The sequence below is a fragment of the Anastrepha ludens genome, chromosome 6, assembly GCF_028408465.1.
Source record: "Anastrepha ludens isolate Willacy chromosome 6, idAnaLude1.1, whole genome shotgun sequence".
In the NCBI taxonomy this organism is placed as follows: Eukaryota; Metazoa; Arthropoda; class Insecta; order Diptera; family Tephritidae; genus Anastrepha; species Anastrepha ludens.
The window spans coordinates 58510986-58538500 of NC_071502.1; the positions used below are offsets into that span (position 1 = coordinate 58510986).

The 27515-nt window shown below is 38.8% G+C and overlaps 1 protein-coding gene across 1 annotated transcript in view; it reads right to left on the reverse strand.

Annotated features, from left to right (window-relative positions):
- The window catches only part of LOC128867081 (uncharacterized), a 101565-nt gene extending 75595 nt beyond the window's left edge, over positions 1-25970 (reverse strand). The window contains exons 1-2 of the mRNA XM_054108178.1: positions 25845-25970; positions 13871-14090 (exon numbers count right to left, since the gene is read on the reverse strand). Of these exons, the coding sequence (XP_053964153.1) occupies positions 13871-14090; positions 25845-25970 (346 nt within the window). The remainder of the gene's footprint in view (positions 1-13870; positions 14091-25844) is intronic.
- Positions 25971-27515: the final 1545 nt, after the last annotated feature.

The window sequence follows — 27515 nt, forward strand, 5'->3', positions numbered from 1 at the left end:
ATGTCAGTAATGTAAATCTTTTCAGTTGCAATTGATCTAATTATGATGCTCAAATGTGGCAGCGTAATTATTTGCAACTAAGTGCGGAATTTTCCCTTGGGATCTGCATGCAATACCAAAAGTGCTTCCACAAAAGACTTGATTGTCTATGGAGAAGTACTTTAAATAGTAATTAGTATTTATTTATTGGTCAATTGTAAACTATTTGCGGCATAAGCATATATGTATGTATGTGCATGTGTATGAATATAGAAGTATGAGTGGAGTTATTCGGAATTGAAGGCATTTTAAACGAGGCACAACAAATGTGTGAATACAGTTGTTTTACAGATGGTGATGATAAAGGAATTTTCGATTTGACGATTTGCGCTTTTTTGCGATCGGATGCATTTGTTAAATACTTTTTTCATATGTATCCACTAAATAGGCGATGTTGAAAATAAGTAATAATGTAAGCAAGCAGTGACTTGAAATTGAATAGCAAACGTCGCCATTTTAGGTAGACGATTGAAAATCTTATTTAAATACTGCAGGGAATTACGCGACCAAGCTGTTTTAACCCTCAAGTAGCCAAAGCCGAATATGTCGTCAAAAATGGAGAAAAGGCGAATAATGCAGTGCGAATAAAATTCAATGATTTTTTTAACGCACAGCTGTACCAAAGCTGGATTGTATTGTCACAGTGTATTATTTCCATGCTCTAGAAAATCCTAAATAAATTATTTTATATTATTGAATTTTAAAATCTCTGAAATTCGTATTATAAAAACTTGGTAGAGAGAGAACAACAAAACCCAGAAAAGTAAGGCTAAAGTGTATGCCGGGAGAGAAATTTATTTGGAAGAAGGCCAAGGGTGCTAATATTTTCTCTTGTATATTTTCATCAGAATTTCAATTTTTAAATTGCTGGTTTTTTCGGCTTTATACGACAATAGTTTAAAAACCATTTGCTCTTAATATATTTCTCGCGTTAAATATTGTAATTTTCCATAAATCTCCGAGTCATTGAAAAGAACGCGTTTTAAGGCTGCAAAAAGTTATGGCAGCAATGCGCATGGGATATTCTATATTACATTTTATAATAAGTAATAAGAGGACAAAACGTTTATGGACACAGGATTTCTTCTGCAAAATGAATCCATAATTAATAACATTTAACAAAAAATGTATTAGAATTATGTCTACGAACCTGTTTTCTTTGCTGGCGTCCATTTTATTTAATTTTTACTTTGACGTTTCTGTTTACATTCGTAAAAATATTTTTCAATAACACAGGGTTGTATTTAAAAAAAGTGTGGTAATAATCTAGGATTATTTTATAAACTCAGATTTCGGGAGAAAAATTTTGTATGGGTTAAGCACGAAAAAGTAGATAATCTACTTAGATGTGAACGTATTATAAGGCCGGATCTGGGTAACAAAACTGAATTACAAAACTAACTAATATCTTAAAAAATCTTTCAGTCGCAGGTATTAAACTTGAGAGACGAACTGACAATATTCGTTTTTAATTTAATTGATTTTTATTCTTCTTTATTTGAGAGTTTTTGTTATACTTTATTTATAAAGCCTATTCTAATTTCCAATGATATAAGAAATTAATCAGAAAATTCACAAATATATGTATACGAAAATTTTTGTGGTTCGTCTAAAAATTATGTAATTTGAGAATTTTGGCAACTCTGCTCTAGTACCTTCTTTCATTGGTGGAATCTTTCGCCATGCTCATCACTTTGAACTTTTTATCTGGTTCTTAGTGTTTTTTTTTTACTGTAAACTAGTGTTATCCGACAATCTCTTTTCGTTGCTAATATTTGTTTGTGTTGAAAGCAGTTTAGGCAATCCATATACTTACACACATCCGCAATACATATGTATTTAATCACTCTTTTAATTATAGAGCTCGATTTTCTAATTTTTTTAATTGAACATACTATTAACTAAATTCCAACCACATATTTGCACACATACTAAAAATAATCCAAAAATTGCGAGTCGTGTTTTTGCTATCAAACGGTTACTATCGCCACTGCTTCGATTTAATTATATCACATAACGAAATTTATAATTACCTCGCATTTATCTACAATTCAGACAATCACTAAGCAGCACAAATGTACATACACACAAACATCCATATGTATGCACGATTACAACAGAGCTTCAAGCTTGCAACTACTTTTCCACTCACTTCACAAATTCAGTCGTCGATGGCTCTTTGGTGGCCATTATAGATTAAATTTTATTGGGTGTCTTGACCGCCCAGCGATTAGTTGCGCCAAAACTGTTGGTTGCCAGTTGGCGCAGTCAGCGCCAATAAGTGGCTACCAGTTTGTCAGTTGAGTCAGTGAACCAATCGACAATTTTCTGACGGCAACAAGCAGCGTCTAATGCTATGTATGTATATGGAAATGTATGTATTGTAGCTAAGTAACTGTATGCAACGGCATGCTGTCCGCACAGCTGCCCATTTATAAATTGAGTTATTTTGCTCAGGGGGCAAATTTGATGTTGTTTGTTGTTACTGTTTTCACTCTATGCAATTACTTGGGTATTGTTTTTTTTTTTTTTTTTTTTTTAAATCAAAATGCACTGAATTAAGGCGATTTTGTAGTTTTCTCACCACTTTCAGTTAATAGCTAACTGAGACAAAACGAAATGATAAAACATAGCCATTGGGTGACAAATTACAAGTACAGTGGTCGTCATTTGAAGAACTCAGATGTCATCGTCATAATGCAAATGAGATTTGTGCTAGTGAAGAATTGCTGCATCTGCCAAGTGCATATAATCGCGTGTTGCAACTCATACAGCATTCATAAAAATATACAGGTACGTGTATATTCTGTGACCAGGTTGAAACAACAAAAGCTCTTAAAATACGTAAACACAGATTTTAAAATTTGATGCTGTTGTTCTTAAGATAAGATAATAGACTAACGATTTATGCTAAAATAGGGGCAGGTTAACACTTTAGTTGTTTTTTTTTTTTTTTTGAAGTTTAAGTGTCTGATAAAAAATAAACAAAAGCCAATTTTAATCGATATCTCCCTGATAATTTTATTGACTTCCGAACGCATCTATTTCGTAAGCATATATATGTATGTATTCGTCTTCTACATCAAAAGATGTGGTGATTTTTAGATACTCCTTCGCACTGAGGCACGACACAGATAAAAGTTGCTGCCTAGGACCCTTAAGTTAAACCCAACTTGTTGGTCTCTTTGGCCATGAAGTTAACCACAGAAAGTGATTTTAAAGCCTTTAAGTATTTAAAATATCTGTGCTTTAATATTTCCGAATGTTATAAAAAGTAATCTTTTATCAAATCCAGCAGTAAATTTTAGAATTCGTTTACAATTCTGTTTGATTTTATATTATGTACTTGTTATGTGACATTGTTATGTGGTAATTTTTTAATTGAAAAGTAATGAGCCTTATTTTTTGTAAGCAGTTTTATTAAACCTTTTGGTTTATACAACTAATATTCTTCAAAATAGCGTCAATACACCGCTGGTAGCCGTCCTTCCACTGCAGGAAACATTTTTTAAACTCAACCGCTGGCTGTCACAGTTTTTTGGATCGCTTTCTTTTCAGGCGCGGGAACAAGAAGAAGTCCGGAGGGGACAGGACTGGGCTGTAGAGAGGGTGGGGAAGCCCTGGAACCCCCGTCTTGGCCAATGCAGAGGTGCAGCGGAAGGCAGTGTGCGCCGGAGCATTCTCGCGATGAAGGGTCCAATTGTTGACGAGGTCGGCCGGAACCCGGGCGACGCGGTTTTTCAGCCGAAGGAGCACTTCTTTGTAAAATGCCGCGTTTACAGTGCTTCCTGGAGGTACAAACTCGTTGTGGACGATGCCTCGAGAGTCGAAAAAGGTGATTCGACGTCCTCCCGGCATTCCTTGAACGACTTGTGCCACCGTTTTACCTGGACTCTGGACAGAGATTGGCCCCCGTAAGCCTCCTTGAATAGCCCAATGGCTTCGGTACTCGTTTTGTTTAGCTTTACGCAAAATTTGATCGAGTAACGTTGCTCCAACGATCGCTGCATTTTCGCCACTGCAAAATCCTAACACAATTTTAAAACAGCTTTCACGCGCGGAGCGCTGTTGTCAGCGAACCGGTCCGGTTTCTAGTGGAAGGGGAAGGTTCAACGATCATTTTCCTCCGCCAGCCGATTCGGTTGATCGCTTGGCAGACGCTCCGCGCGGGCAGGCTCATTACTTTTCAATCAAACCCTGTATTATCAAAAGTGAAAGTCAATTTCACCAACATTTTGCGCGTTTTTTTTTAATTACTTTTTACAAAAGGAAATTTTGTTTACGGTCAATAAGGGTATAGCTCCAACGAAAGAATATTGACGGGCAAATATGTTGGGAGCTCGTCAATGACGTAGTTTTAATCCGACTTCAGCAATACTCAACAGATTTGATTATTTTATATAGGGGAATTTCTGGCCTAAATTTCGTTCATTTTGTGAAAAGGATTTTGAGATACAAACATTTCGTCGAAGATGGGCGATACCACACCTCTTTGAAAAAAAAATTAATGTTGAATCCGATTTATACTTCAAAGATGTATTTTTACAGGGTTAACGGGAAAGAGTCCTCTTAGATACTTAGAACGTAGGTGAAATGGTTGAAGTACCAGTCGGCACTCCCCAAGTAGCAGTAAAGCGCCGTTTTGATACCATTATGAGACCTCTAACGGTTAGATACCTAACTGGATGGAGCACAGAAGGTTGATGGGATTTAGGTTGGAGCACATTAATCGTCTAGCTGCCGAACCCGGACTTTTACAGGCAGGTCTCCACAGCTTCTAGAATGGGAATTAAATGGTAAACCTAGCTTTTCTGCACGAGTGTCGGTCGTCCAATGACCGGTAAGCACAGCTACAAGTTTCGAGATTGTATGGCGTGGAGTCCAGCGTCTATTGTACTGGGGCCGAAGGGTTTTCGAGATAGCACACGAAGAAATGGAGCTCCATCTAATGTGCGCTTTTCTGAGAAATAAGTTGTACAATTCCTCTTTAAAAACAGTCAGGAGGATGCCGATGACCGGGTTGGAGTCCACTGAGACCAATTCAGTCGAGACCTGGCAAGTTTATCAGCAATTTCGTTTCCCTCTATGTTCCTATGTCCTTGAACCCAGGTCAGATAAAAGTTACCGACAACCTAAGAGATTTGATCTCCTCCTTAAAGGAGTTAACCAGTTTGGATCTGCACCATGGCGTCGCCAGAGCCAGAGGTACCAACCTCGGTACAGATTTTCCCTTCTTTCTATATCCTGTCTACTAGGAAATTTTGCTCTGACACGACCTTCCAACTCCAGTTTGCGGGCAGAGAGATCTGTAAGAAGTTCAGAGTAATAAGATGCCTAAAAACGCTACAATGTCCCTTTAGAAATTGCCTCCAGAGACCAGCCTCTTTTAACCGCACTCCACTTTGAGTAAGGATGGAATAACATGTAAGTCGATGGGAAGTAAGTACAAAACAACATTAAGAGCAGCATTGAGACAAGTTCTACATGCTCCGGTGATGCTCAGATACCTAAGGGCATCATTATTTAGGTCATTTCTGATTAAGAAAAAAATAAAGAAAAATCAGTAAGACATGCACACATGGAGGACCTCTGTATCCCCGAAAATTCTCACCCGACCTTTTTCGATTATTTAAATTATGCCAAGTACCTTAGAGGTAGTGTCTGAAATCTATTTTTCGTGGTGTTGGACTACCTGTTGAGAGTATTCAATTACATCTTAAAATATTATACCTCATAGCTAAACCTAGTTTTTAAAATCATTTAGAGAATAGATTCCACACACAATTCCATAATCGGAGGCCACCTTCTTTAACCCGGAGCCCGTTCTGCCATTCCCTTCTGCAGTCATACACAATTTTTGCTTCTTTTAAAATGGAGTACGAAAAAGTTAAAAACCACTAATTCAAAACTTGATCAAGTAGTTATACTTATTTAACTGCCTGGGCCTTATTTAAATAATTTTTATTGATGACTTTTATTAATTGATATATTGCAACTTTTAAATAAAATCAGACAGTTCAACTAACATTCAAAAAGAGTAGACGTGCAAGCACAGAAAAATTTTTTTGTAATAATGTCAAAAATCGGGTATTTCGAAAACGGTTGAATTTAAATGCAATGTATTATAACCAAATTAATGAGAAATTACATAACAATAATGCTCTTAAATATCTAGAACGAGTTTGCTGCTAACTATGAAACACCTTTATATGGGATTTGGTTGGATTTTGTTAATATTAACACCTACCTCAATCAGGGAAGCTTACATACCATAGAGCTTTTAGAGCTTTCCCCTGAATTTTTACCATTTATGGCCAACTTTTATATGTATGAAGAAACGCTCCCACTGTGGGTAGCCACCGAACAACAGATAGTTTTTAATGAGAAGCTTTTTCAGGTCCGAAATACACTCGGAAGCTTGTCATTGCCTGCTGAGGGGCGACCGCTATTAGAAAAAAAAATCGATAAGTTCCGGCAGTCATGTAGTTACGCACAAACGTATTCGACTACAGCGACCTTCTCATATCATCTCAACAATCTCAAACCATTCATCGGGATAAGGAGGCAAAAACTCTGTTGTTAGACATTGCAACAAAACTCGGCGAAGATACTTTGTCCAAAGCCTTTTCGAGGCTAATTTTTATATTAGTATTATCGATCCTGTAAATAAGAGCACACTAAGCGCAACATTTAGATCCAAAAACTCAATGGAACTTTTAAGAGAAAGTTTATCATTAACAAATATCTGGCTTTATTGGTTTTATCAAATATCACATCCTCAAAATATCGCTTCAAAAATTCTCATACTTTCAAAACCAAATTGTAGAACTTGTTTAACCTTTTACACGGCTTTCACACCTTTCAGTAAAAGTTTCTTATCGTTCTTCAGTCATTTATTTTCCCATGAACTTTCGTCACACCTCGCTCCCCCATTTATTTTCAGTTGTGTGTGCCTGACATTTATTGCAATTTTAATACCCCGAGCTTGTTTCGTAATTCCTTAATCTCCCCACAGAATTATGTAAGTATGTACATAAAAATACACTTGTTTGTGCCACGAGTTTATCGAACAACAAATAACATATTTAAAATTCAATAAAGGCACGTGACCCACACAGCTTGTGGCTCCTTTCTGCCTTATCGCTTTCAACCACAGGAGCAGAGTTGTTGTTATAAGGAAGAGCAAACTTTTCTCTTACTGTATGAGGGAGTGTATGTGTGTGTGAGGAAACAGTTTATAAATTTGTACACGCACAAGCACAATAAAAGTAAAAAAGTAACCCCCAAATCTGTACAAAGGTTTTTTTTCCCATGAAAGAAGTAAACAATGGAGGGAAAGGTGGAAGATAGATAAGTAAAGTTAAAGGAGTCATGGAGAGTAATAAAATAAATAGCACTCGTGCATCAAATGAAGAGCAAGCTGTAGCAAATATTTGGGATTTTCAGAATATTGCTCGCAACCCTGCAGAGAAATCTACTAGTATCGGGTGTTTTATTTAGCTGCATGAGGAATACCGATATCGATAACTATGGTTTGACATTTTTGTTTAGTAAAGTTTGACTGCTAAAGTTAGCTACTGTAGCTCTATTCTCATGCAAAAAGGTAATATGAAGCTGGTTGGGTCTTTCTCCGAAGAATACCCATTTCCTGTATCCTCCTTTACGTGTTTATAGTCTAGTGATCGGCGCTCGACAAGACTCCGATTAGAAACAGGTTTCAAAGGGTTCATCGTATGGCGCTTATACGGCGGCGCTCTTAGAACCACAACCTCTGATGCTCTGAATACCTTCCCTAGACTTGTCTAGTAAACAGTATGCAGGTAACACTGCTGCTTGGCTTCCCGCAACTAATCAATGGCGCGATTTAGCTGTCGGACATTCGGACAAACACTCGGTCTGGGTCCAAACAACCCTATTGAATATTGTTTAGATGAACTATATTTTAATAGGTTATTTAGTACTAGAATTCCAGCTAGACGTGAATGGGTTCTTTACTGATGGCTCAAAGCTTGACGATAGCATTGGATTTGGATCTATTGTAAGAAGCCAAAACGTAGCTGTCTAGTTGGGCAAACATTTGACTGCCTTTGGTCTATATTTACTCCGATGGCCAAGCGCGAGTAATCTCTTGGTCGGGTTGTCAGTAATTCCATCATTGCTCGCAAATGCCGCGCGTCTCTTAACAAGATGGCGGAATAAATTCTAAGGCAGAAATTGTAAGGATGGAAAATGTAAGGCAGACAAATTAGCGAAATAGGACACTATCTGGCCTACCTGTTAGTATGGAGATTGTAGGTATATCCCTTTCAACCTTCAAAGTAAACCTAGGAAAAGAATTTGGCCAAAATGGTGTCCCACCAGGCGCTACTTAATAGGTCAAGGAAAAACGTCTCTTGTTAGTTGATTTTACCACAGGTAAGTCTCGTAAGTCGACATATTCAAAGATTGAACGTACGTCATCTTGACTATTTCAGAAGCTGGAAGAATGTATCTGTCAGACACCTGTCCCGCGTGGTATGCCAATAGGTTATTTCTTTGGCTTATCGTTCTTAAATCATATTGATGACCTTAGGGATATAAGTGTCAGTCAGATCAATGGGTTTGAACTTAAAACAAAATGGTTTAATAAGGAGTAGCAGATAAACTTTCATAAAAATTTGGGTATATGTATTATTTATATTTTATTGAAATTCAAATATAAAACAGTAGCTCGCAGTTTTTCTATTTCAAAAAACAAATCCCCATCACTTTCCACAGCCCGACTCGAATCAATAACTTCTGCATCAGAAGTCGCATTCTTCATGCGATAAAGTTGCGTTTACTTTCTGGCTTTGACACTGACACACTATGCACACAGATGTCAGTACTCGCAAAATTAAGTAATTCACAAAAAGTGAAATCGTGATCTGAGCGGAATTAGTTTCCCTAACTCAAGTTTTCCCGGCAAAGAAGGAGGCCTGTACGTATGTATGCTTGTCAATTTTTCTATCAATAAACAGAAAATGGAGAGTACATCAGAGCTCATCTAGTCAGCGCAGTTGTTAGCAGCAGTATGAGTTAGTGAATCGGCGAAGACTTCAGCGAAAGCATCAGCAGGGAAATACACCTCGGTATTCTTCTAGTGATTTCGTAATTTTGTCTAATCCGCCTTTCCTATTTAATTCAAACAAGTTAATTTTGCGGAAAGTGCCAGATATTACGTGCAGGAATGAAAAAGTTTAGTTTCTCCAACAGAGCGGGCAGTTTATTGATTGAAAAGTTCGCAAGAGGGAAAGGCAAATTGGCTTGTAGAAGTTTCAGAGCTAAAAGCTTTCAACGGGATTTGGAATTGGAACGTTTAAAGATCAAGAAAATTTTTATTTAGACATATAAAGCGAACCCGTTTATTGCTTTGATCTGTAGTGACTTGACATACTAAATGTCCTGGTATTGCCCCTGCGCTTGTTAAACTGACCCATAGCACATCTCAACTCTCACACCCTCTGAATGGGAAGAAACTACCACCGTGTGCTCTATCTGGCTAAAAAGTTCGCTGGCCATACAATTTCTCACAATATCACTATTCCTCATGGGTACCGGCCCTACCATAAGAAAGTATTCAAATGCAACCGAAAGTGAAGTCTAGCAAAAATTTCTTTTAAGAGCACTCTCAGTGAGCCTTGCGGCTCAATAGTCCGCAGTAAATAAATGTTGATCTCTTTAAAGGGTGTAACACTAGTAAACAACCAGTCAATAGTTTCTTACAGAATATGGAAACATAAATTAGAGGTTTATGTGAGCTGCTAGTAAAATATGTCTCCATCAATAACTTCCATTCAATTAAGGATCTAGGCTCCAAACGCTACACCTCGCCAATTTTTGTCTTTAAGAGATGAAGATGAAGAAGAAACTGCTCAAAGCCAACCTAGGTGTACACTGATCCAGTCACTGAATAATAAATTGGCAAAATAACTTAAAATATTTAAAAAGGAAACACTATTTAGGCCTCAATTTGTTTACTCAGAATTGTTCGCAGAATCTATAAATTTTTAAAAGCTTGTGTGAACTAATTCAGTATCTGTGGCTTAAGTTTGGACCGAAATAGGCACAGAAGTAAAGCCAAAGCATTTGCTGGTAGCCCCAAAAAACCTAGGAAAAGTCCGATTTACTACAGAAATATAGTATATATTTATACATTTATATGTATTTTAATATATACACACACAGGCACGTACCTCAATAAGCTTGTATGTGTCAACACATTTTCAGTGCACCTTTTCTTCCCCAAAATGGGTGTAAACGTTTTATCGTTTTATTGCCTAGTCGTTTTGTTTCCCACTTAGGTATTTATTTAGCTCTCCCCTTAGCCGTAGTCTTTGCATGTAGTGGGCGTGTATTTCACCCATCATTTTGTATTCGTGTAATTCTATGGTTGTCGCTTTGTATTTATTAATTGTTTTTGTTTGCTCCTTTCCGTTGTTGGATTTAACTTTTCTCTTCGGTTAGCTTCCGCATGAACCGCCGTGTGAAGCATCTCACTTTTGGGGGTGGTTGGTTGTTTTAAGTTTGTGTGTGCACAATTTTATGATTACCATGAAAAATTTGCTTTGAATGAGATTTTTGTTGGTCTATGAAATATTAGTACTTATGTTTATGGTGTGGTTAGTTAAGTGACTGTGCGCACTCATCAGATTTGAGAAGATTATTAGCTACATGAATAACATGACGAATTGCGAGATGGCGTTAAGGGTAGGTAAAAGAGTGACGAAGGTTTTGAGGGAAGAAGATTAAGTTAGGATTAATATGTTTAACAACTTATTTAAAAAAATATATTAAGTATTATTATTCCTTGCCTACTGATACGAGTAATCGAAACATCCAATACATAGCAAATGACAAAATAAAAACAGCTAATTTTTTAAAGCCAAACTATCTATAGCCAAATTTTAATCACTATGGAAAGAAATTGATGAATAATAAATGCAATAACCTCAATGAAGATGTGCTTGCTTGGGTGGTTGCTAATATATTTGTACTTGGAAAATTGAAATATTTAAATGGCAAATTTCAAATCATTTTCACTTATCATGAACAAACTAGCATTCATTCAAGTATACACATTTGTACATTAAGACTGCCAAATTTTTGGCTTAAGGGGTTATATACCTTGTGTTTTTCAAAAAAATCAAAATAAATTGTATTTCTTTATCGTAAAGTACAATCCCTTGAGAACATTTTCCAAAAATTTCATAGAGATCTGAGCAATAGATCGAAAGTTACAGCGTTTTAAATTGTGCGTCGTCACGTCCTGAGCGTACGGCCTCATGCGGCGCTTGAAACTTTAAACGCGATTATCTCAAAAACGTGTTTTTCCAAAAATGCTTTTGCGGTGGACGCGATTGCAAAAAAAGTATTCAACCGATTTTTATAATTTTTTTTTTAAATTGTTCGTAATTGATGTCGCCTCTTAGCGAACGATCAACTTTTTATGTATAAATTTTTATTTTGCAGATATGAATTTTTTAATGCCAATTTTAGGACTGTAGAAGTGGAGTTTTTTAAAAACATGTTCCTATTTTCACAAAAATCAAAATATTTAATATATTGATCGTTCACTAAGAAGATATAACCCTATACTAATGAAATCTTTTCGATTTTTTGATTTCAGTTGACTTGGTGGACTTGAATCGCGTCCACCGCAAGCCTCTTCCAAAAAAAGGGTCTTGGGGGAAAACGCCATAACTCCGCCATTTTTAAATATTTTTACACAAACAAAGCCTTTTTTTTTCTTTAAACATTGTAATATCCAATAATAAAAACTTTTATACAATAAAATTATTGCTACATATCTTTAAAAAAAACCCAACTTTCGCTAATTTCACCGGACCACAAGGTATATAACCCCTTAAGTGCCTCTTTCTATTATATTTTCCCTGAAGGGAAGAAAAATACCCACATATAAAGAAGGTATACTTTTAATTTCTTTTAAAAAATTATCGCGGTATTACACATATACTTTTTGACGATATTTTACACCTGAAATATAAGGATTGTATGGCAGACATTATTCTTTGGCTTTCCTTATTATTTTCTTGGCGCAATCTGTATGTAATACACAATACACATTTGTTGGGAAATAAGTTCATAGCGTTTTTATATTTTCTTTTATTTTACAACGATTTGTATGCTGTTTGGCAACGGGTAAGTATTCATTCGATAAAACTCTTTCTGTTCTACAAAACTATGTTAATTGTAGTTTGAGGCTCAGAAACGGAATAACCAGGAGGCAAAGAACAACATTTTCGACATCTGCTCTTCTTTGCTTTTCATCGAGGTCAAAAAGCTGCCGAAGCAGCCCGGGACATTTGCAACGTGTATGAAGAAGGTGTCACAGGTGAGTCTACAGCACGGAAATGGTTTGTTCAATAATGGCGTCTTTGACGTCGATGACACGTTCGGCAGTGGAAGACCTTCTGAATACTATGAAGAACGTCAACGTCTGAAATCAATTTGGAAGAGAACGGTCGCCAAACCAGTCGTGAATTGGCGAATAAAATGGACTGCGACCATAAAACCATTCTCAATCACCAAACAATTGGGAGCCTGGGTGCGTCACGAGCTCAACGAAAAAAGCAAAGAAAGCCACCTTCAAATTGCTTCTCAGCATTTCACGTGCCATCGAGCAACACGCAGTCATAAACAGCGCTTTTTGTACCGAATCGTCCAGGCGATGAGAAATGGTTTCTATACGTCAACATGAAGCAAGGAAAGGAGTGAGTGGATCCCGGAGATACGTCAATGCGGAGAGTCAAATCGGATCTTCATACAAAAAAACATGATATGTCTTTCGAGGAACTATGAGGGCATGGTGCACTGGGAAATGCTTGTAAAGAATGTCACGGTCAACAAGAAGCTCTACATGGCCCAGCTACACCGCGTGAATGAGGCTATTCGACTGAAAATACCTGATCGACATGGTCACTTATTCCGCAACCTAATATATGTCTCTTCTTGTAACCAGCGCCGAGTATTCACAAGTTTTCATAACCCTTTCCATTTGGAATTTGAATATGTATACATTTTCATAATGAAATATTCATATTCATATTCATATATTCATATATTGATAATTATAATGGATAATCATACTCATAATGGATAGTGTTGAATACTCATATTTATACTCATAGACGAGAATAGATAAATTTGAGGTTTGCACTTAGGTCCCATGGTCTTTTGCGCAATCTACTAATCAAAATACCTCGTTCAATCCCAGTTCTCTCATTAAACTAAAGATAGATCTGGGTTACGTTGAGCGTATATGCCTTTCTTCTGGCGGCAATTTGCCGATATATCTCAACCTTCTCCGCGCTATAGCGTCACATTCAAGGAGAAGGTGTATTGGAGTCTTGGTCGCAAGGGACAGGCGGGCCATATCCCAATCCTGTACAGCTGACGGCGCAATCTGCAATGGCCTGTGAGAATGTCCCTGAGCACTCTCAGTTTATCCTTAGGAAGGGTAATGAGTTTCCTATATCTCTTTTGATTGTACTCTCCCCAGTAAGGACTTCGCCTGGCGTACCCCATAATTTGATGGAGTGTGGTACCATAGCAAGGAGGGTCTCGGTTACTATCATATTTGTAACGAGGCCGCAGTCTCTCTAGGCAATGCGTTCGTTACTTCATTCCCAGTTATACCCCTGTGATCTGGGGGTATAATATAAGCCAGAAGCGATTGTGTTTTACTAACAAAGTCGATTTCTCCATACACTCAAGTATTAGTGGATGACTCTATATTCATACTCATACCCATAATTATTGTCATATTCATAATCATTCAATTCATACTCACATTCATACTCATAAACATATTCATATTCACAATCATATTCATACTCATATTTATATTTATATTCATGGTCATATCCATAACTTTTTTCATCTTCATATTCATACCGATAATTCTTTTCATATTCATGCTCATATTCGTAATCATTTTCATCTTCATATTCATACCGATAATTCTTTTCATATTCGTAATCATTTTCATCTTCATATTCATACCGATAATTCTTTTCATATTCGTAATCATTTTCATATTCATACCCATAATTATTTTTACAACCATATTTGCATTCCCATCATCAAATCCGAGGAATTTATTAAAGCTTTTGTGTGAAATTCAAGAAGTTATGTAGTGCGCTTACCTCTGGCCAGTCAAGCTGTCACATTGCGTTTGCTTTGTGCATAGAAACACCTACTGACAGGTACATATGTGAGAGGGTCAGCTGATATAGGCAGAAATCTAGCTAAAAAAAAGAGGGCATGTAAATGCCACATATAAAAAAAGGGCAAAGAGATTGAAATTTTATAAAAACAACTGCATAGAGGAAGAGAAAAAAATTAAAAAATTGTCTGCCCCCAACAACAGCAATCACAGCCAGCAGCTACTGTTTGTTGTAGTCTTTGTCGGTAGCTGGTGTCGGTGTCAAAGCGATGTTGAGGCATGTGCGAGCACATGTGTGGCTGCAACATACTGATGGACGTCTGACAACCCACACACACAACAACAGGGCAGGCGCTACTGCAACGCCTCAACGTAGGTAAGTGAAGGCCATTGCCGTTTTGCTGCAGTTATTGTAGCTGGAAATAGTGTTAAACTTGTAAGAAGCTGCAAACGCTCGAACTTATAGACACAAATATTCAGAGATGACATTATTTCGCTTGCAAGTGCAAAAACTCATCGAAGCATGCGACAGATGCGTACCATAAGCACGGCCAGCACTAAACACAAAACAAAAGGCTGTGAAGAAAACAGAAGTCATCTACTGGGTAAGTTTAAAATCAATGAGCTGCATACAAAAACAATTATAAAAACAAGAGCAATCGACAACATGTGTGTATGTGCGTGTATTGGTTGGGCAGCAAAAAGCGAACAGAATGCGACGAGTTTTGCGATAAGATGTTGCATGCAACAGCGCACAACGCCAAATTGACAAAAGGGTAAAATGAAAAACATCATAAAATAGACAGCACTGCAACGGGACAAGGCAGTCAGTGCAGTGCCACGGAAACTAAAACGAAAGCAAAATATTCAAGCAACACCAAGTCAGTGATTCAAGAACCAAATGTTAATGAGTTAATTAGTGCAGGCAAAATGCAACAACATAGCGACGCTGTTGTGGGTCTACAACAAAAACAGCAGCAGCAAAATTGTAAAAAATAGCTTGTCGCAACATATGCATGGGTGTATGTATGTGTGCACTTATATGTAATATATATATCTGTGCTTACGTGTGTATATACCATATGCACATGTGTCTCCGGAACGGAGCTTGTGGACAGCCGTAAGCAAAAGAGGGAGCCAAACGTCGCTTGAAGCGAATGTAGTAGGCAAAGAAGTCTCAACGAGCGCACTTCAACGCCTTGTGATGGATGAGACTGATGGTTGTAGTTATGCAAATATACGCATTTTGTTGACACAACTACGCACACAACCAACAACAGTTGTATAGGATTACATGAGAGAAATTCTCACTGAGAGGCCGTTGGCCGCTACTTAGTAAGACAGTTTTGCGCTTTGGACACTGCAGGAAAGTCGATAGGCATGCCTCCAACTACGTGTCGTACGCAATGTACTCCCTTGCATTGATTGTGCTGATTTTTATGAAGGTCGAGGCCCAAAGAATCCATGAATTCGGCACTAAACCATGTGGATTTTCTCATATTTGGGTATCACTCGAAGTTTCACCATCCATCACGAAAAAATGGAGTTTTAAATCTTCCGCTAAGGCTATTAGCTCTAAGAGTTTTAAAAAATAAATAAAAAAAATAATTGGCGCTTACACTTCTGTTAGGTGTTTGGCCGAGCTCCTCCTCCTATTTGTGGTGTGCGTCTTGATGTTGCTCCACAAATGGAGGGACCTACAGTTTCAAGCCGACCCCGAACGGCAGATATTTTTATGAGGAGCTTTTTCATGGCAGAATTACACTCGGAGGTTTGCCATTGCCTGCCGAGGGGCGACCGCTATTAGAAAAATGTTTTTATTAATTTTGCTTTCACTGAGATTCGAACCAACGACCTCTCTGTGAATTCCGAATGGTAATCACGCACCAACCCATTCGGCTACGGCGGCCGCCTATAAGAGTTTTAGAGCATATTATTTGTGCTATTTCTTTGTTTCTACTCCTTCAAGCTAAGTGCTATTCGGAGCAGATACTTGCTCTTTTTGCAATCGTCATTGCGAATGACATTGTCAGGTCTTCATACTCAAAAGTTTTGAAATGCCATGCCATGCGTTATGCTCGAAAGCCACATACACTCTTCGCTATAATACTACTATTAGTGAAATGTTCAATAAAACCCCATATGGGACAAAAGTATAAGCTTTGAGGTTTCATAAAACATGAGAATAAATTCCAAAGAGCACCCAAAGTGGTGCGCAGGCCTTGCTGAAGAACCTGCAGGACAGATGAATTAGCTAAATATGGGACACGTGAGGCAGTTTCCGTGGGATATGCGAATATTGGAGTTTCCTTGACTGCTGTGGTCTGTTCCTGGGAAGTTGAGCTGCGCATCAACTCAGCTTGCGTTCGGCAAGAACATCAGCATGAACATTTTCGGGATCCTTCTGGTGACGGAGACACTGTCAATGGAACACTTAGGTTAACAAAGTCCCAGTTACAGAAATGTTTTGGGTGCCTTTGCTAGGGCAATGTCTGTTAGCCTTCCACGTGGGGAGACATTAATTGGAGTCCATTTTACAGCAGCTATAAGGAGTAGCCCTCACGGGTCTAAAATTGAGACATCTTGCCACTCACTTTTTCGCTAAACCTCCGGTTATAGCACATTTATATAAGGCTCAGCTCAGGAATTTCATCAGTCGTACGAAGCAGCTAGCACAACCGAAAATTGCCGTAGTTCGAACCACTAGCCTTCTCATGGGTAGCCACACAACCTAACCTAACGTCACTGTTAATTTATAGATATTGTGATACCCATGCTCAGGCTTTAATTTTGAACTTAGACCAGCAAATTTTTCACTTCTCATCAAATAAAATTAGTATTTTTGATAATTGCAGCACCTAATCTTCTTCTGCTTCCTTCATTTTAACTTCTTCATTCAACTTACTAACATAAAACTTCAACAAATCTCTGCTAAAATTTATGACACTTGCCATTTATTGCAATTAATTACAAAAATGTCCAAAACTGCACCCTAAATGACATTTAATGAACACACAAAAGACTCAGCAGCGCGGCTCGATTCCGCTCAACTCAACTCAGCTCAATTGCCTGCGCATCCATATAAAAATGACACTCCCAGATCAGAGAGATCTTAGCGCAGAAATAATCAAACAAAGAATCACGATAACTTATGGCAGAAAACAAGAGCAAGAAAAACAGGCACAAACAACAACAAAAGTAGCGAGAAATCTTCAATTGTAAATATTCACGCTAGCAAAAACTTAATAAGAATAAAATAAACTGTTAAGCAATAAAATTAAAAATAATAAGCGACAAGTAAAACAAACAACACATTAACAGCATCAATGGCAACAACAATAAGGCGCCCAACAGCAATGAATGAAAGCAAATGGCAAAAATGATCTTGATGTGTTCATTAGCGGACTAATTTCGACCGAAATTAAGCTTAATGCGAGCGCTGATGATCAACAGCAGTCGGTCCGTGGTGGTGGTGGTGGTGGCAACAACATGAATATGCAACAACACTCAACACAATATTGGCAGACGGCATCAGCCGACACATCATCCGCTAAACAAACAGAAATTAAATTCTAAAAGCCAGAGATCAACAACAACAAGCCAGAAGAGCAGGGAACCAGGTCGCAAGTGCAGCGATGAATCGACAGAAAAATCAACAAAAACACTCACATATATACATGCATATTCCAGTCGGACCACAAAAAAAAAACAAAAACAAGAAGTGAATCATGTTAAATGCGAACATTTTGTGCGCTCGTTTAATTTGCAGCTCCCGCAATTGTTGTTGCCGCCGTTACGGCCCAGCGCCGCGCGGCAGAAAATCAAAGAGCGCCCGCTTTTCGCTTGCGCCGAAAATTTAGCAAGCAGCAAGCAGCAAATTTCAGGCATAGCGGCAGCAATGAAAAAATAACAAACCACGTTGCTACGCTCTGGAAATAAGCATGAGCAACAACGAAGCGTTTGTGGCAGCGCCTTCACGCGGGGGTAGTGCAAAAAGTCGCTGCCAATGTGCATTTCTTACATTTATATGTATGAACAAGGAAACACATGTTGCAACGAATATTGTTGTTGTTGCTGATGCACATGAACACTATCAACAGCTCAGCTGCGTTCAGCACATCCGCTGCTGCTTGTGTGAATGTTGCTACCGACGCTGCCGTCCGCCTCCAATCGCCGCAGCCGCCTTCGGCTGCAATAAGGGACAACGCGACAGTCAAGCCACAAAGAGTTCACAACTGTTCTTGATGTTGTTCTTATTACAAATGTTGTTTTTATTGTTGCCGATATTCACTCATATGTTGTTGTTGTTATTTCCTTTTCTACTGTCGTCCCTCATCGAAGAGTTCCTGCTGCCACTATCGCTGTTTTGGCTGTTGTTGCTCTTTTTCCTTTTCGCCCTTGTCGTTGCTCTTTTTGCTGTTACTGTTGTTGTTGTTTCTGTCATGCGCTTTTATTAATAAAGACCACACATTTTGACAGCGAGACCACCCAAGCGCTTGTTGGCTCTCTTTTAGATTTTAAAAATCTCTCCCCATTCCTTTTGCAATTTTATTTTTTTTCACTTTTTATTTTTATTTTTTCTTTCTTTTAGCCACATACGTATGCATATACAGGGTCCGGCACTCGAAGTGTGACCAACTTTAGACTGTTCGCGTAGCTGATGCTCGGGCATCATCTGTCTATAAGATAGCTAAATGACAGTCCAGAATATTGGTTACAAGTGCGCGGAGGCATTTTGCCGAAAAAAAAGAAAATCAGTAATGGATTTCAATTGCATTATACTTGGTTGGAAAATCACAACCAGCGATTGTTCGTGAGCTCGAGCACCTTAAAGTAAATAAAGTTTTTGAAGTTTAAATGAAGAAACGACTTCAGCGAAATCCCCGACGAAGTGCCAATCAAATGGCCGCATACTGAAAAATGTTCTCAAAGTCAAGCCGTTCAAGATCCAAAAGGCGCATGATCTCACACCAAAGCAGCAACAAGTCAGACTTGAAAGAGCAAAGGAGTTGCTTCGCTCTGACCAGAAAAATTTTCAAATTGACCATTTCGCAAACTCCCAAAAGGGTAGGGTTTATTTGACCGTCTGTTCATACGAGAATTTACGTCATTGATTGGTCACCAGGAGGCAGCACCCGCCACAGGTAATGGTTCGGGCCGCTGTAACCTCAGATGGGCAGTCTCCAATCGTTTGCATCGAGCCTGGCGTCAAGGTACATCCGAAATATTATCGGGAAAGTATTCTGGAGGTTGCTTTGAAGCCGTGAGCAGACAAACATTTCAGTGGCAGACCAGGGATGTTTCAACAGGACTCAGCACTGTCTCACAAATACTAACGTTCCGAACTTCATAACGTCTACACATTGGCTCCCAAATTCACTAGATGCGAACTCAATGGATTATTGTCTTCGGGCCATTTTGGAGAGCAGTCTCGAGGCGCTGAAAAAAGCCATTGCAGTTTGCGATTCTTTCCTGGACCGACTCAAGGCCATAGTCAAGGCAACAGGTGGTCATATCGAGCAGAAGTAAACTGATTATTAATTTTGTATTATTTTTACACATTCTTTACTTTGAATTGAATAAAAATAATTTTCTAAACTAAATTTATGACTTTTTAATTGGTTACACTTCGAGTATCGAACCCTGTATGTACGGGTACATAGGTATGTATTCACATACGTGCAGTACTAAGTTTAGTATTCCCCTGTTGATGCAAATTGTCGCGTTGATTGCTATTGCTGGAGCTTTTTTGCTGTTGTTGCTATCTCTTAAAAAGTCGTCAACATATGGTCGCGAAAATTCCTTCGAAGAAAATTGTTGATGTCTTCATACACGTCGCTATCTGGTCATGGACAGACCATCTGGTTAGATTCTATAAATCTCAACGTGCTACTAAATGAGTTCCGCTCAAGAATTTTGAAATCCGCGGTTAGTGTGCATCCGGGAAAAACTCAGCTGATGATATTTATCAATAAAACAAAACACCCAACACTTGAGACTTCGTTCCCACTACGGAATGGTAAAAAACGTGTGAAGAGGGCGTGTTTAATCTACAACTTATATCTCAACAGAAGCTAAGAGCTGAAATCAAAGCTTGTTCTGTGGATATACACTGCCGTCATAGAGTCGATTCTAATATTTATTTACTTATTTATTTATTAAGTCTATAGTACAAAGTACCTTGCAGACTACGAAAAATATAAGGTATACAAACTAACAATTCCATTTAAAATTAAATTCAGAATTACAATAAAAGCCGATTTAAGCAAAGAAGCGGACTAGCGATTGACCAGTATTCAACGTGCAGTTTGTGGAGCTGCTACAGGAGCCCATAATTCATATAACTTCAGCTACGGGAACTTTCTTACAATTCTACAATCACGCTCAGAGAGCATGGCTGGAAACTCAAGGCAATTTATTTATGACTGTTTTCTAGAGCTGATTTAAGGAATAGAGAAAAATCAGATTATTATCTTCTTTTGTTGGATTTCAGGAAAAATCTTTCATGTGATGATTCTTTGTCGAAGGGACTGCAGAAAAAGCAGTGTAAATGAAGACTCCATCGATTGATTGTTTGAAAATTAAAAATGGCATAAGGCAAAGGTGTCCTTGGAAGTATTAGGTCACTTTCTCTCGTTTCGACTAGAATACCTTAACTAAGGAAGTGGAAAAGAAGAGGTCCTCAAATAGACTTGTCAATAGAACGTGTTTTGCATAAATATTAGAATATATTGGAGTTCCTAAGCCGGCAAAACAGCCAGCTATGCTGGTTCACATTATAACCTCATCCAGCCTTTGGCGAGCTCCAGAAATCCACCACGTTGACCTGAAAAAAGCAACAAAAAATACAAACCCAAGCAAAGCTTTGCTAAGCCGTCAGAGCTTAGTTGCTACTCAAACAAAACAGCTGGAGCTGGACTGTAAAAAGGCTAACAAGAAACTACAAGCCACTCAGTTATCAAAAACTTTCTACTGAGAACGTATTGCTGAGCATGGTAGTCGCTTTTAAATCATTATTCACAGCATAACAGCATTGGAAACTCAACGCACTTCCATGAGACAAACGAATGGTAGTATTTTCGTACAATGGGAGACATTCCTAAAGGTCCTTGTTATGAGATCTACAGTATTAATCTCCATAAACTGTTATACCTTCTGAGATTGAGAGCACCCGACTTTTGAAAGATGATTTCGAACACCGAAAAGACGTTGCATTTTCGGGTAATACGATATGGTGTATTACGATGAAGCTAAGCAATAAACCACGATCCCTAACCACTTTATTATAAGATATTAAGGTGTATGCATCTACTCCCGTGTTGTGTAAAAGACTAATGTATGACTCAGTATGGCTCTAAAACTAGTAAATCTACCATCGTCCAGATATCCACACTACGTAACATCTTGGAAGAGATACCAGAAAAAAGGAATCGACATACACTATCTCTTAACTGATCTTGAAGCCACTTTCAACATTACGAAAAGGTGATTTACTCCGATGCTTAAACTTGATATTCTCACCATCTCAATACGGCCCTGCAAAATAACGTTGAGCGATACCGCTTACTCTGTTAGAATTCCAAACTACCTCTCTAAGCCGTTTGATACCCACCAAGTTTTCAGACAGAGTGATTCCTCATAGTAGTACTAAGTCGATCAGGAACTTTATGGGAGCTTTTTTTTGTTGGATATTAATCACACCGTTACTTCTACCTTTTCTAACCTTGATAAAAAAGCGAATTGAGCTGGTGGCAGGACAAGACTCTGAGTACATTCTCGGCTAACTCACTTTCGACTGTTTAGTAGCACTAGGAAACGTTGAAATCCAATTAGTACCGCTTTAAGCTCGGTAAGTATGTAATTGAGTAGTAACATCCTCTCCTCCTTAACAAAAAGCACACTATGTCACCTAGTAAGTCGCTGAAGCATGAATTCGACGAGCCGGCGCCCGGCGCCCGGCGCCTGGAGTGTTCAAAACAAAACCACAGAGACTGAGAAAAATGTATACACCTTTGTGCGTTGGAGAATATAGCACATACTGAAAGCCGTAAAAGCTTTACATTGACATAGTCACAAAGATTTAGTGGCTCCTCAGGCTGGATGATATTGTAAGAAAGCATATAAACGCTCCAGCCACGAAAGTTCACATTTACTGCGGCATCTGTTGTTGGTAGCACAGAAAGAGTAATGCCTCCACAGAAAGATAATTTTAAAAAAACTTCGAACAGGTATTTCCGATTAGCTTCAGTTTACTAACACGAGAGAGCAAGAAGACACTTTTGTACTCGAGCATACTACGCCAATTAAGACAACAATAAGGGCTGGTAAAACCGTTTGGAACTGCTAAGTGATACTCAACCTAAGTTTTACAAAAGCATTCCGATGACCTACTTTTCGTAAATATATACCTCAGTTTGAAGACATTGTACTCCACTTTTTATAGGGTAGAGTAGCTATAATAGCTTGAATATCTTTCCTACAGGTATATGAGATCTAAAACCTCCATCCGCTCCATCCTAGTACATAGTATAAGGCTACACTTAACAAAACTTATATATGGTACATCTGTGTATGGGGCGCTGCCATTTCTGTATATATAAAATTATATTGGCCCATAAAAAAGGCATATAAGTGGGGCATTTTCATTAACATATGTTAGTCATTTGTTTGCTAGATACCTTTATTCAGCACTGTTGTTGTTGTTGTTCTAGTAACACTTATTGCAGTTGTTTTATTTTGGTTATTGCTGATATTGACACTGTTTCCATTGGAATGAGTATACTTAATTTTTCGAATTTTATTGTTGTTGTAGGTTGGAGCTTCGCCAGCGAAATGGCAATGGAACTGAAGTTGGTCTGTCGATGGCAATACTCGTATGCATGCATTTTGGAGTTGGAGATGGGTAGTTGCGTTGACATTTACGAGCGTTGCATTTGTCAAGCGTTGCTTGAATATTTCACGCAATAACTTGTTGCCATTTTATGGCCAAAAGGAGGCACTAAAACTGCTCCAGATAATGCACGCAACACAGCCAAAACATGTCAAAAGCGCACACACATAACAATAACAAATATAAGTACCATAGAAATGCTAAGAAGACCAACAAATGTGCATAAGTCACAAGGTAAATAGTAGCAGCAGCAGCGGCAGCGTCGATGGTCGAACCAGGCTGGATTTTTGCGGCATCAGGTGGTGCATTTACGCCCAGGCGGTGATCCCTCATATGCACCTCGTACATATATACATATCTAAGAGCGCCTTGGTTGTTGTGAGGCAACAACAAAAGCGTCATAAAAATTCAAGGATCGCTAAACGATAGACCACCCTACACACTGGCCCTGCAAGTTGGCGCTGTTGTTGTTTGTTTTTTGCTAGTGTTTCATCGCTTCAAATGCCATACTGCGGTGTGTGTTGGTGGTCCACCGCTTCTCTGCGCAGTTCGGTTCAGTTCAACTCAGCTCAATTGTGCGTTTATGAGGCAATCCCCACAAACCGCATTGTTTGGACCAAATTCGACCGTTGTGTTTGTTTTTGTGGCTTATGTGGCTTAAGTTGCTTTTTTAGACCAAAGCTATAGCTGTATTGGCCACGCCGGTAAGTGTGTGAATGATCGGAATTCGTATTACTCAATACAGTGGGTATGCAAAATAATGGGAATTGAAAATAAATTTTTATTTTTTCCCCCCATACTATATATACCTAAATGCAATAACTATATATATATGTATGTATATTTTCGGTGAAAAAATTGGAGCAGCAGCAGTCTTGCAGTCCCGAATCGTAATACAGTAGGTTCTGTTTTTATGCGGTTTTGAAATAGTGCGTTTTTTTTTTAATTACAAAATGCATGTCGACCTATCGGGAATTGTACATATAAACAAGATTCTAAACCAGCTAAGCAAAAACTCATCACAGATTACATCAGAAATGCTAACCCTACAAGTATGGAACCGCCTGCATCACCATCCAGATCAGACGTGTACATTTCCTAAAGTGACGGAAGTGATTTTTGTCTGATTCTATTTCTGACTTAAATTTATTTTTCGATTCTGACGTTTCTTAAATAAAGATATAATTTTCAAAAATACAATATTTTGTTTATGCGATTTTATTTAATTATTTCAGATTCATGCGGTCTATGGAACGTATCTATAGTTATAATATGGGACTAGTGCCCTTTTTTATGCGATTTTATTACATTATTTCAGATTTATGCGGTTTTAGCATTTGAAACGTATCTATAGTTTTACTATAGAACTGGTAGCTTTTTTTATGCCGTTTTTTTTATGCTGTTTCTTGCGGAACGTATCTACCGCATAAAAACAGAACCTACTGTACTTGGTAAGACCTTTCTGCCTGGAAAGTGTTAAGATTTCGAACTCTCTGACTAGGGAACCCTGCTTCAACAGGAAGTTCAAGGTAAGAACTAGTAATCTGGAAAAACCGATAAAAGGGGTTCTCTATCTTAGATCCAGATATATACATGCCTTGGTACACCGCCGGTTCAAAGATGGGTAAGAGAACCAGAGCATGCAATATTTATATGGATCTGTCATCAAACATTCTCGACATACCACCTTAAACGTGGTAAAGGTAAAGGTTTGAAGATCGTATGAATAGATATCTTTCAGATAGCCAAGTAGAAATCAAGAACCTCGTCAGATGGACACTTATGTTCGAACTTGTTAAAGCGTGATATAAAACCCTTCAGCTTCTAGACTAAAAGTATATCGCTGAGTATATTAAAAAACACCAAGTGAAGTCATTGTGCGAGCGAAAGTACTGAGGTCCACGAGTTGGCACGAGGGTATCGGCAACGTCTATACCGGGTGCGAACCACGATTTGTCCCTAGCTTGTCATTTTCCTAAATTTAAATTTCTAAATTTAAAAATAAATTCTGAAATTTGAAGAGGATCTCAGATGAACTCGAAAATGAAAGAGGATCTCAGATGAACAAAGCTTTTATCCGTTCAGTAGGAAGGTTGCTTACTGGTTACACAACTGGTCACAATCGATACGTTTTCTCATGCAATAGTTGACCTGTCTACTGTGGCAGATTCGGGTTGTGGCTTGAGGATGATGAAACGCCTTTAAGGGAAAAATCACTCTAATTGAAATACCCATTTTTTATATACGTGACGCTACACTGAACTGAGGCAAAGCGAGGTATGTGCTTGCAATTGGTATGAAAGAGGTTGAGGGAAACGAGAAAGCGAAGGAGGATCGAAATAAAATGAAGGACGGATCGAAATCTGCTAAACAAGAATTAGAACGAACAGTTTATGGCATCCACTTCCGAGTGCAAATGTGCACTGTATTTCGAGGTTTGTAATTTGGAGTTATACAATGCATTACACTTGTTCGAATTAGCGATGGCAAACAATAACTTCAGCTCAACTGTAGGTGAATGCAGAAACTGAAATAACGGAATTGCTCAACAAATAAATACTCGTATCCTCAACATCAGTCAACGTATGAATCATCTGCAATCCAGCAGCATCATTGTCCTACCGTGCACCGTACACTCTAAGAAGAAAAGCAGTGGCTCTGCAGCCTGCAGATCAGTGCGGTACTCGATCAGTGGCGGCGAACTCTTACAATCGGACTAACTGCGCTAGAAGGTGGCCGTACCTTCAATGTCTTCGGTTGCACCAATGACGCCACCAATGCCGAAACACCAACATACCGCCTGCTCCCGAGCAAACCAGCTGTGCCCATGTGCATGTGTCGGCGTGTGGTCTGCGCTGTTAAGTGTATTGAAGCTTGTCTAAATGAAAAAGAAATATCAGCAACAAGGCAGCCAGCCAGCCGTTGAAGTTATTGATACCATCCATGAGTGGAGTACCAATAAAGCTTTGCGTATGGAGATCAATGTGAGCAGGTCAAGAAGCAAGAAGCAATATGCAGAAAGCGACGGCGATGACGGTGGCAGTGGCAGTGGCGATAGACTGTGGTGGTTAAATTGTGGTGGTGGGGGTTAGTGAATTTCTCTTTGGGTTTTCATAAATCGCCAACGAAGGCGAATCCATGCTACTGGCAATACTGCTGAAGCAGTCCCTGCCGCTGTGGGAATGCCAGTGACCGAACGCTCATCTGTCTGCTGTTGGGGACGACCTCCCGAATCGACGCAACTGTTTGTTTAGTCTTTCTGCGTCGGCGGTGACGGCGGCCGTTCTTCACATACAGCAATCGCACCGCACAGAATCTTCAATTAGTCTGCCTTCTGGTTGATGACTTAATTAAGTCGCTGTGGCGCCTGACGATGCTTGTGTTTGACTTTCGCTTTCGTTGGTGTTCTTTCGGCTTTCGGCTTATGTTTGCCTTTTGTAGTATGTATGTGTTTCGTTTTTATTGTTGTTGTGTTTTTTCGCATGATTGTTCGCTTGACTTTTATTTGCATTCGCTTCGTTGTTTTTCTTATTTTATTTTTTTCGATTGTGTTATTGTACACCTAAGGAAAGTTTAAGGCTGTGTTGGCGCCTATCAATCACAATGAGAATTCTTTGTTTGCAGTGGTACTCCTTACCTTCTTCGCCTCCATTCTTCAATTGATTTACTTTGCAACTTGTAGCCTTTTATAGTATATACAAATACTTACTTTGTTATCGTTCCACTGTCGTTCGAGTGCCTTGTTGTTCCACATTGTATTGCCGCCGCCACATTATTGCACTGATCGTTGCAATAAAAGCACCCTTTGCCGCCACTTAAAGGCAAATGATCAACAAAGTCACTAATTATTTTGCCTTGATGCTTGACAATTGTCGCTTGAAGTGATTTAGCACTTGGCCACGAACGAAGGGTGATTATGTTGACAAACGATCGTGCGCAACAATGATCTTGCAATGGTGCTGGAACTGTTGCCGGTATTGGTGTTGGTGGTCTCCCTTTGTGTGGCATTTTACTCGCATTTCTTAACATCTGCATGTATGCCCGTGATTTATGACATTCTATTCCTGTGTAATGCAATTCCACAAAGTTTATTGGAGTTAATGCAGCAGACAGACATTCCAAAAAACAACAGCAATGACAATCGCGTTTTTTGTAGCATCACCCACTAAAATGTGTAGCATGCGTTGGAGTTGCAAGCAAGTAGTGCGTGCGAATTTCTTGCGGATTCCTTCCAGGCGATCTTGCACATCTGAACAGAGTGACATATTCGTTACCCCAATTCTGCAAATTCCACGCGTTGTCTTTTTGGTATTTTGCAAATCTGTTGCTGTCGGTCGGCACTTTTGAAGCTCAAATGGATTGCCTCGCCTCGTGGGTGGC